The sequence below is a fragment of the Cupressus sempervirens genome, chromosome 8, assembly GCF_028749045.1.
Source record: "Cupressus sempervirens isolate cs-2001-9-10 chromosome 8, ASM2874904v1, whole genome shotgun sequence".
In the NCBI taxonomy this organism is placed as follows: Eukaryota; Viridiplantae; Streptophyta; class Pinopsida; order Cupressales; family Cupressaceae; genus Cupressus; species Cupressus sempervirens.
Genome location: NC_143125.1, coordinates 655,041,556 through 655,053,114, shown reverse-complemented (window position 1 = coordinate 655,053,114; position 11,559 = coordinate 655,041,556). Strand labels below are relative to the sequence as shown.

The 11,559-nt window shown below is 33.3% G+C and overlaps 1 protein-coding gene across 1 annotated transcript; it reads left to right on the top strand.

Annotated features, from left to right (window-relative positions):
- The first annotated feature begins 719 nt into the window (after positions 1 to 719).
- Positions 720 to 10,137, top strand: LOC149544140 (uncharacterized). The gene is made up of 4 exons (XM_089795902.1): positions 720 to 1,180; positions 1,325 to 1,394; positions 1,811 to 1,916; positions 9,893 to 10,137. The coding sequence occupies exons 1-4, from the start codon at positions 720 to 722 to the stop codon at positions 10,135 to 10,137; spliced, it is 882 nt and encodes a 293-aa protein (XP_089652028.1).
- Positions 10,138 to 11,559: the final 1,422 nt, after the last annotated feature.

Genomic DNA, 11,559 nt, shown 5'->3' with positions numbered 1-11,559 from the left:
CGTTTTCATTTAGCCACTCGATAATTAGATGTAATTAGATGTTTTCCAGAAATTTGGAGGAACAACAAGCGAGATACCAACAACTACGAAATGGGATTCCAAAGACGAAAATTCTTCTGTGCCTTCTGCTTCTATTCGGAGATGCTTCCGCGTTTCTCCTGCGCGGTTTCCTTCCCAATTTAGGTTGGCAGCCGCGCAATCGACGCATTCAACTCCACATTACAACTAGAGCACTTCTTTCGTGTGTTTATTTTACCTCAACTTTTTTATTTGGTCCATGTTATCTCAACAAGAAGACGAACAAGCCTTCTAGTTTTGTCCTTCAGTTCTGTTTCTGTTGTCTTGTTTCATCAAATCTGATTTCATGGCATCTACTTCCAACACTAGCAGTGGCCAAGAGCTCAAAAAAATTGCCCCATCTACATTTAATTCTGGTGGATCCACAATATCAAAGTTGGAACAAGGCCAAAGGAGTACAAAAAGTCAAATAAAACTTCAGCTGTCCTCAACTAGTCACTCTAACTCTTTTAGTCAGACTCTGTCATGCTTCTTCGTTTCTTCCGCGCGATTACCTCAGCGAGTACATGCAGTCTACGTGTTTAGTCCCACATTTATTTCTCATTACTTATCCCTCTCCTGCTCTTTTATATGCACCCACTCCTTTTCTCTTTGAACGCCCCTTTTTTCAACCTTTGTCATGTTCACTTAAATCTAATTTCATGGCATCTTCTTCTAACCCACACAGTGGTGTTCAATTAAATTGCCAACACGCTGAAGAATTTCCATCATCCACATCTGCTTCTTGTGCATCCACCATGCTTGTGAAAGATTTCCCGCGTTATGATGTATTTATCAATCATTTTAAACATCCTCTAGGCGTAGCAATTTATTTAGAAATAGCTTTTAAGAGTGCCTGGCTTTACATTCCAATATTTTCAGAGGGCTATGCACAATCCGACCGGTGCTTAGAAGAGCTGTCATCCATGCACAACAGGGGTAAATTAGCCACTAAAATTGTTCCTATTCTCTGGCGTGTTAAGACTGATGATTTATGCTATGTAAAAGGAGGCTACGCATTTGACCCAAACAAGCTTGAACACGACTCTGAGAAACTGGAGGATTGGAGGAAAGTGCGTTACATCGTTTCACATTATGTAGGTCTAGTCGTTGAGAGCAAGGAGTAAGTACTAAGTACCCATCTCTCCACCAGATGCACTCAGCGTTTACTAATCGATTCATTCTTTTATCTTGGGGCTCATAGACTTCAGTTATCCATATAGCTTGTGACGTTTACTCTGTTTTCTTCGTTGTCAAATGTGTCTAGGGACGAAGACATGCTGCTAAAGACAATTACAGAGCGGGTAGCGAAAGCGGGAAAAATGTGTCAAGAATTTGTAGGATCACCTAAGACTAGTTCAAGCATCGAACAATAGGGAGAAGAATTTACAGCAACTACATCTACTTCAGGTGGATCGATAATGCTTGTGAGAAAGGTTAAGTATGATGTATTTATTAACCATCGGTGTCCTGATGTCAAATGTACACTCGCCACAGCTATCTATAAAATGCTCACAGGAATGAGACTAAAGGTTTTTCTAGATTCAGAAGAGCTTAAGTGGGGGGTCACTTTCCTAGTGTACTGGAACAAGTAATAAAGAGTACCTGGCTTAACATAGCTATATTTTGAGAGAACTATCCAACGTCCAAGTGGTGTTTGCAAAAGCTTTCGTTGATTAGTGGAAGAGAAGGCAGTAAGTTTGTTCCCATTTATTACCATGTCTTTCCATATTAATTAAGATATATTGGAAAGGGAAGCTATGGTAAGGCATTCGGGCGACACAAGGACAAGGGTAGATATAACCCAGAGAAGCTGGAGGAGTGGGAGGAAGCACTTCACCATGCTTCATTTTGTGCAGGTCATATCATCAATAGCAAAGAGTAAGTATGAGCTTGAAGCATGATCACCTATAAAGTGTTTAAAATACACATTCCAAAATGATAAAGAAAGAAGGTAAGAATTAATGAACGGGTGAGATGACTTCAATGGTAGTCATTACTCCTACATTATTTCCAACCATTGGATGAAAATTTTAGCCCCTCACCCCTCAAATAAGGAAATGCATACGATGTTAATTATAAATATTTTGAATTATTTGATGATATATAATCTAATGAATACATCTGTGTAGTTTTAATTAAGAAATAAAAGCTCAAATTTATTTTAAATAAATTGAAAGCATGCATTGACCTTGTTATAAATGTTCAAATTTTATATTCTCATTCAATTAGTATGTGATAAATTTAATTTTTAATTTTCAAAATAAGAGAATTATCTGAAATATACATAAAATATAAGTAAATTCTAAGTCTTCCTTTATGAATTTTATTTTAACTATTTTGTACATCATTTCTATTTTGTGTTTATGTTTGTTAAATGGGTGTAAATTATTATTCATTCATGGGAGCTTAAGGCAATTCAATTTTAGGGACCAATAGTTAAATAGATATATGACTTGCTTATTTAACCATTCTAAATTCACAAGTCAAATTTTCTCACAAGATCACACAAATGGGAATTTTTTAGTATATTTTTTAAACATCTATTATTTCATTTTAAAAAATCATTTTCATTCTATTATTTTGTTAAAAATTTATTTTATAAATTTATTAATTTTTAAATTTCACAAGAAATATCAAGTTTATTTAAATAAAAATTAATTAATAACTAAATAAATAATAGATTAATAACTATTGACACTCTAATTGGAAAATATATATATTTTAAAAATATAATATTTAATCATTCACAAAGTCAAAGGCACGAACTCTATCTCGCCAAGAGCTCTTCTTATTGAATGATCTAGACAATGTTAGTTAAATTTTATTTTCAATTAAATATAGTTATGGTTAATTTCTTATCGTGTTAATAGATGTGTGGGGAGAAAGAGAAGGAAGAGAGATGACTTTATATCAGTGAAAGTGCTCATATATTACATCATTCATAATCGTTCATTATAACTATCATATTCTAGCATAAAGGATGATGTTGATGCGGATACTGCTTATTTTTATTAATGTTTAATAACCATCAATATTGAACTTGAGTGGTGTGTACATTCTAAGTAGGGTATATTATATACTTCAACTTGTTTGACAAAATTTACATGCACATGTACCATAATTTTTTTAGCATAATTAAAATTTTTAGATGCTTCAACTTCTAGAAAAAATAAACCTCACAATAAAATAATTTTACTTAGTTCAAATAAGTTATTTTAAGATATTATCACTCTTTTAATTATAAGGTGCCAACACATTATAAACTCTCTTTTATGTAATTCATAACAGATTAAATTAGTATATATCAATATATTTCTAGATTTGATTGGGTGTTCTATTAGAATCCAATAAACACATACAATTGAATCCAAAAATATATTGATATTTAATAATAACTTGTGAAAATTTGATACTATTAAGTTAAATTAGAATATCCTTATTATGATCCATGATTGTACGTTATGGCGATTCATCCATCCATTTTCTCCAAATTCACTCAACCTTATGAACATTTTTTTTTCTCAACACCCTTCATCCTCAATCAGATGGAGTCTACTTTTGCTTTGTTCCTATCATACAAGCTAACTTTCTCTTTGTTTTCTAAGTTCAACTTGGAGAATATGTATGACATATATGTTGCATATTTACATGATGACACATACAAATGAAATATTCTTGAGCAGCATATCCTCATCTCTCAACATATATAACGAAAAGATGCGAGAAAATAAACATTAGACTTTAGGAGTTTTGATTAAACTTAATACGAAATACAACAAAAAAATCAAACAACTAAGCATTATCTTATAAGAGTTTAACTATGTAATTGATAAGAAATGAATAATTAGGGACTGATGCTCAATCCTTGCTATGAAGGATTGGACTGAGATTCCATGAAGCACGAAAGAGTGTTTCCTTTGACTTTCGAAGCTGCTTTCAGGTTAATCTACCATTCTCTTTAAGTCATTGAAAGGCATCCCCAAAAACTCCTTTTGTATATCGAAAATGTTCAGGTTGTACACCATAGAAATTGGGAATAATCTGAGCACAAGTTTTAGATTTCATAAATGCCAGCTCTCGCAAGCACCACATTGATTCTGCATATTCATTGAAAATATGGCTATATGAACCTTTCCTCTTTTCATTATTATTTCTAGTACACTGGGCACGTTATCACCCCATATAATGTCAAACTCTGAAATATACTTTCTTCCACTTGCGAAGCTTTTCTGAGTTGTATTTGCCTTCTCTTTTGTATCCCTCAAATGCGTCAAAATAGTCTCCTTTCAAATATCGTACATCTTCAAGATTAACTTGGTAGAAGATGGGAAAAATTCTACTGATTTTCCTTCTTCTGTGTATGAATGCCAGCTCTTCCAAACAGTGGTTGGATTGAGCATGCCCCTTTGAAAATATGACAAAATGCAAGGAAGCACAATCGATTGTTGTTTTTACTTGTTGATCCACCAATTGACGCTCTTTTGAATTCAGAAAAACCTTCAGTTGCATGGCTGCATATTTAAGCTTTTCAGAGATCATGAGTCCAGCTAGCATATGTTTGGCATGACAAATAAATACACCGGATGGTGCAGATTCTGCAACATGCGGAAAACTGCTGCTAGTGTTGGAACATGATGCCATGAAATTGGATTCGATGGTACAAAACAACAAAAGGGAAAAAGATGTAAATCTAAAAGAATAAATGGATTCTTGTTATTCATTGGGCAAAGAGAAATCCAAAACATACAAAAAGCTTAGAGGTGTAGGTAGCGCAACAGAGAAATGTGAAGAAAGCTAGGCAGAACTAACAGAGAAGCGTGAAGGGATACGATGTAATTAAATAAGAATAATAAAAGTGGCTCATTGTAGACAAAGGAGAAAGGAAGTTAGCACATAGGAACTTTCAATCAATCTTTTTGAAATTGTCTCTTTTTGTATCACTTTTCGTGAAGCGAAGAAATGATAGTGATCCAAGACAAAGAGTGGCTGAAACCATTCATTTCTGACCGGTCTTTGCATAAGTAATAGCGCAGAAGACCCGCAGAAGTATCATCTGGTAAGAATTTCTAAATTCATAGACTTCCAGCTGATAATCTAGAATTGCCGACCATCTAGAACTTTGTGCCAAATCCACTTTCTTCATATATAGATATATATATTATTGTCTGGAAAGGGTTTTTAATTTGAAGACTTCCTGCAGTAGAATTGCAGACAATCTAGAACTCTTTATATATAATTCATTTTTTTGAGTGGTTGTATTGTTTCATATATTCAACTGTCATATTTTGTACATAAAACTTTCAGCAATGTACCTTAGTGTGCAATGGGTACATGTGTAGATACGAGAGCTCAATTAAACAAAATTTTGACCTTACTTTTGTATGTATACATGCAATATATTTAAATTTGTACATTTTCATATTTCTTTCTCCTACATCTTCCTCTATCTCATTAACTCTCCATCACTATCCAACCCTTAGCTCTTCATCTCGACCTCCTTAAATATCACTTTCTATCTTTATCTTTACATCACGCCCTATCTCAATGTGCCTTCTTTATATATTTATATCTTCCATTCCTCTTTCTCTAAATTCCCCTCCCTCTCCTATCCTCTCCATGTCCCTCTTCTTTATCTCAGCATCTCTCCTCCTCTCGATCATCATCCGTTTGGCCCCTTCGGCAATATTGTAATTTTTGTCAACACCAACTCAAGTTTAGGAAGATGTATCATTTGATGCCAAGGTCAAAGCTTAGATTCGTATAACCTTTCAGGCTAACTTTGTAAATAATAGTAATTGAATAATAAATAATAAATAATAAATAATCTAGGCTTAGAACTCAAATATTATTAACATGTCCAACTCAATTAAAAAATAAAACAATCAACAACCAAGAAAGCTAAAAAATGATCAACTACTAGTAAATGAACATGCATTATCTACACGTCATCATTTTCTTGAATTTTTAAAAATAATAATTAAAAAGTATCTATGACAAAACTAGTAGTAGGGGGTCTCCTCTCTTCTCCTACTTAAGGTGCCCACTTCAAGGTTGCTTAGGAATTATGCAACGGTGTCGTCTACCCAGCCCCATCATTCAGGATGGGTTGGATGTGCCCCCCCCATGCCATGCCATGCAATTGCATCTGCGGGCTCCCGTTGCACTTTCTCTAAGCGACTTGCTATTAGACAGTAAAGGCATGAAGAGATGTGTGGGATGTTTTTTCAAATAAAGGTTAAAAATAGTGAATATTTTGTATATGTGCATGTGATTACTTATAAATTTTAAATGTTTAGTTTTAATATTTATTATTTTATTATGTTATCAAACTAATAATGTTTATTATGTATATTTATTATTATTTTATATTGTTTAAGTTTAATATATATCATTAAGATATTCAATATATAAGTAGATTTATTTGTTTAATACATATTATCATTTACATAATAAATCTATATTTTAATTTTCATGTTAATTAGATTTAATTTTCATTAATTCTAGTAAATTTAAGTGAATACGTATTAGTTTAATATAATTGTACATAAGTATAATATACAATATTAATTAGATAATAAGTTTTCAAATGAATCTAGTTAAAAATAAAAGAACGCACTTGGTAAAATTCAAAAAAAAATATCATAACTTAAATAAAAATATAACTAAGTGTCAATGGTGAGAAATCTAATTAAAAAAAAACTAAATGGACCTAAAATAATTTTTTTAGTGTTAATCATAAAATTTATCATTTATTTTCCTTTCACAAAGATTTTTTAAATGAAGTGATATAAATGAAGTAATATAATGAAGCGATAATAGAGTGATAGATGATGCTGCTCTATCCATAACCGTGGGGCTGGATAGATGATGTCACTCATCCATGGCATGGCATGGCAACTGTCGGCCCCGTCCTCCAAGTGCATTTGCATTGGAAGCACAAACATTTATTTATTTATTCATAGTGCTTGTTTTTATGTTTGATTCAATTTTGGAGAAAACAAGGAAGCCAAGCCTCACCACAGAGAATTAGAGACCACTGTACATCAAGTCAGAAAAACAACAGAAGAGAAGAGGAATAGTCTAGCTAAGAACATCATAGGGCATATCCACCCACGTTGTCCAACCTAAGGGGCCCTCCATTCAAACAATTCTTTTGTGCTCTTGAATCTGAATTGGCATGAATAATTCCTCTTTTTTGGCATGCCCTTTCTCTTTGATCTCCCTGCTCAGCCTATTATAATCATGCACGAAAACTTGCAAGTCATCCAAAGTTCTATGCGATTGGTACCCATCATGCAGGAACCTTCTCAATTTCTCCTGCTCAATCAAAATGGTAGCTTGCACCTGCAAGTAGATTTTAAATTAAATAGTGTTTAATAATATTATATTTAAAAGTGACATTTTTTACTAATTAATATTTTTAAAATTATTAAAATTATAAAAGATTAAAATATTAATATATAAATTAATTTAGTAAAAAATAAAATGCTTAGATTAATAAAATTTTAAAAAAATATATCATAATAAAATATTTATCTAATTAGATGTATGTAGACTTTCATTTTTAACTAAATTAATTCAAAATCTTTTTATCTTATTGCTTTTTATATATGTATTATTATTTATAACTTAAAGTGTTGTTTAGAATTGAATGTTAAATATTAAATTTTGTCAAATGATATTTCCTTCAATTTTTATGTTAAATATTATTTTCCTTATTAAATTTGTAACAAAATAATATTTTCTTGAGAAATATTAAATATTTATTTTATTTCTTAGATTTTAATAATGACTCTATTGAATTAGAATTTTAAAATTAATTAATTAATAGAGTTAATATCACTCTATAATTGTTTCATTATATTACTAACTCTATTATATTACTTCATTTAAAAAATCTTTGTTAAAGGAAAATAAATGATAAATTTTATGATTAACACTAAAAAAATTATTTTAGGTCCATTTAGTTTTTTTTTTTTAAATTATATTTTTCACCATTGACAATTAACTATATTTTTACTTAAGTTATGATAATTTTTTAAAATTTTTACTAAGTGCTAACTTTTATTTTTAACTCGATTAATCCGAAAACTTATTATCTAATTAATATTGTGTATCATAGTTATGTTGAATTATATTAAACTAATATGTACTCATTTAAATTTACTAACATTAATGAAAATTAAATTTAATTAACATGAAAATTAAAATATAGATTTATTATGTAAATAATATGTATTAAACAAATAAATCTACATATATATTGAATATTTTAATGATATATATTAAACTTAATCAATACACAATAATAAAAATATACATAATAAACATTATCAGTTCAATATAATAATAAAATAAAAATATTAAAGGTAGACATTTAAAATTTATAACTAATCACATACATATATACAAAATATTATTCACTATTTTGAGACTACAAAGAGAAAAAAAATTCTGAACCTTTATTTGAAAAAATATCCCACATGCCCATATCTCTTCATGCCTTTACCATGTGATGGCCACTCGCTTGGAGAAAGTGCAACTGGGGCCCGCGGATGATGCCATGGCATGGCATGGAGGGGCGCGCATCCAGCCTATCCCGAATGATCGAGCTAGGTAGACGACGTCGAAATTGAGTTCTTTTTTTCCCACTTCGATACAATTTTTGATGTACCCAAGGAATACGTAGTTATCTATAAAAGGCTATCTATGAAGCAAGGTATTTGCACTTGATTTGACTAAAGTGATTTGACTAAAGTTTAAAGATATTGAAATAATTATTTTCTTAAAATAAAAAAGCACACAATCAGAATAATTTAGCAAACGCGTTTTCATTTAGCCACTCGGTAATTAGATGTTTTCCCTAAATTTGGTGGAACAACAGGCGAGACACCAACATCTACGAAATGGGATTCCACAAACGAAAATTCTTCTATGCCTTATGCTTCTGTTCAGAGATGCTTTCACGTTTCTCCCGCGCGGTTTCCTTCCCAATTAAGGTTGGTAGCCGCGCAATCGACATGTTCGACTCCACATTACAACTAGAGCACTTCTTTCGCACATTTATTTTTACCTCAACTCTTTTATTTGGTCCATCTTATCTCAACAAGAAGACGAACAACCCTTCTAGTTTTGTCCTTCAGTTCTATTTATGTTGTCTTGTTTCATCAAATCCGATTTCATGGAATCTACTTCCAACACTAGCAGTGGCCAAGAGCTCGAAGAAATTGCCCCATCTACATTTAATTCTAGTGAATCCATAATATCAAAGTTGGAAGAAGGCCAAAGGAGTACGAAAAGTCAAATAAAACTTTAGTTGTCCTCAACTAGTCACTCTAACTCTTTTAGTCAGACTCTGTCATGCTTCTTCGTTTCTTCGTTTCTTCTGTGGGTTTACCTCAGCCAGTACACGCAGTCTATGCTTCTAGTCCAACATTTATTTCTCATTACTTATCCCCCTCCTGCTCTTTTATATGCACCGCTCCTTTTCTCTTTGAACGCCGCTTTTTTCAACCTTTGTCATGTTCGCTTAAATCTAATTTCATGGCATCTTCTTCTAACCGGCACAGTGCGGTTCCGTTAAATTGCCAACACGTTGAAGAATTTCCATCATCCACATCTGCTTCTTGTGCATCCACGATGCCTGTGGAAGATTTCTCGCATTATGATGTATTTATCAATGATTTTAAACATCCTCTGGGTGTAGCAATTTATAAAGAGCTTGACGCGTTGGGACTGAAGGTTTTTCTGAATTCGAAAGAGCTCGATTTGGGGGATGAAGAAGTAGAAACAGCTTTTAAGAGTGCCTGGCTTTACATTCCAATATTTTCAGAGGGCTATGCACAATCCGACCAGTGCTTAGAAGAGCTGTCATCCATGCACAACAGGGGTAAATTAGGCGCTAAAATGGTTCCTATTATCTGCCGTGGTAAGACTGATGATGTACACTATGTAAAAGGAGGCTATGCATTTGACCCAAACAAGCTTGAACGCGACTCTGAGAAATTGGAGGAGTGGAGGAAAGCGCTTTACAGCGTTTCACATTATGTAGGTCCGGTCGTTGAGAGCAAGGAGTAAGTACTAAGTACCCATCTCTCCACCAGATGTACTCAGCATTTACTTATCGATTCATTATTTTATCTTGAGGCTCATAGACTTCAGTTGTCCATATAACTTGTGACGTTTACTGTGTTTTCTTCATTGTCAAATGTGTCCAGGGACGAAGACATGTTGCTGAAGACAATTACAGAGTGGGTAGCGAAAGAGGGAAAAATGTGTCAAGAATTTGTAGGACTAGCTAAGACTAGTTCAAGCATCCAACAACAGGGAGAAGAATTTGCAGCAACTACATCTGCTTCAGGTGGATCGATAATGGTTGTGAGAAAGGTTAAGTATGATGTATTTATTAACCATCGGGGTCCTAATGTCAAACGTACACTCACCACAGCTATCTATAAAATGCTCACAGGAATGGGACTGAAGGTTTTTCTGGATTCAGAAGAGCTTAAGTGGGGGGGTCACTTTCGTAGTGTACTGGAACAAGTAATAAAGAGTACCTGGCTTAACGTAGCTATATTTTCAGAGGACTATGCAACGTCCAAGTGGTGTTTGCAAGAGCTTTCGTTGATTAGCGGAAGAGAAGGCAGTAAGTTTGTTCCCATTTATTACCATGTCTTTTCGTATGAATTAAGATATATTGGAAAGGGAAGCTATGGTAAGGCATTTGGGCGGCACCAAGACAAGGGTAGATATAACCCAGGGAAGCTGCAGGAGTGGAAGGAAGCACTTCGCCATGCTTCATTTTGTGCGGGTCATATCGTCAATAGAAAAGAGTAAGTACCGATTACTCCAATCAAGGCAGTTAACCCAAGTTCTTGTTGATACATTCTTTGCATCTTTCCTTCCTCATTTTTAGGCTCAAGGACTTTCTAAATTGATATTTTCAAATCTGAAGTTTATTATGTTTCCTTTGCTATTGGATATCTCAACGACGAGGACATGCTCCTGAAGAAGATGACGGATTTGGTAACGAAGGAAGGTAACGAGGCTCAAGAATTCAAATTAGGTAACACTTGTCCAATCATTCACCCACGAGGTAAATTGGCATTTCTTTGTGGTAAAATATACTCAAGGCCTACGAGAGATGTTTGTTACGACGTACATATTAATCATCACGGTCCCGATGTTAAGCATTCATTGGCCCTATCTATCCATATCAAGCTTAAGGACATGGGACTGAAGGTGTTTCTAGATTCAGAAGAGGTTAGATTGGGGGATCACATTGCTAGTGTAATAGAAGAAGCAATAAGCAGTGCTAAGATTCATATTGCTATATTTTCCATGAACTATGCAGAATCCCCGTGGTGTTTGTCAAAGCTGACACTTATGCTACAGACAGGCACAAGAATTGTTCCTATTGACCCTGTGGATGTCTGATATGCTGAAGGGGTCTATGCTCATGCATTTGATAAGCATGTAGAGATGGGAAGATATGCCTTG

Excerpts from the sequence above, each read along its gene's own strand:
- LOC149544140 (XM_089795902.1), top strand. The coding sequence starts at position 720 with ATGGCATCTTCTTCTAACCCACACAGTGGTGTTCAATTAAATTGCCAA. Across the intron at positions 1,395-1,810 it reads GAAAAATGTGTCAAGAATTT|GGAAGCTATGGTAAGGCATT; the intron begins GTAGGATCACCT and ends TATATTGGAAAG. Across the intron at positions 1,917-9,892 it reads CCATGCTTCATTTTGTGCAG|AGGGCTATGCACAATCCGAC; the intron begins GTCATATCATCA and ends CAATATTTTCAG.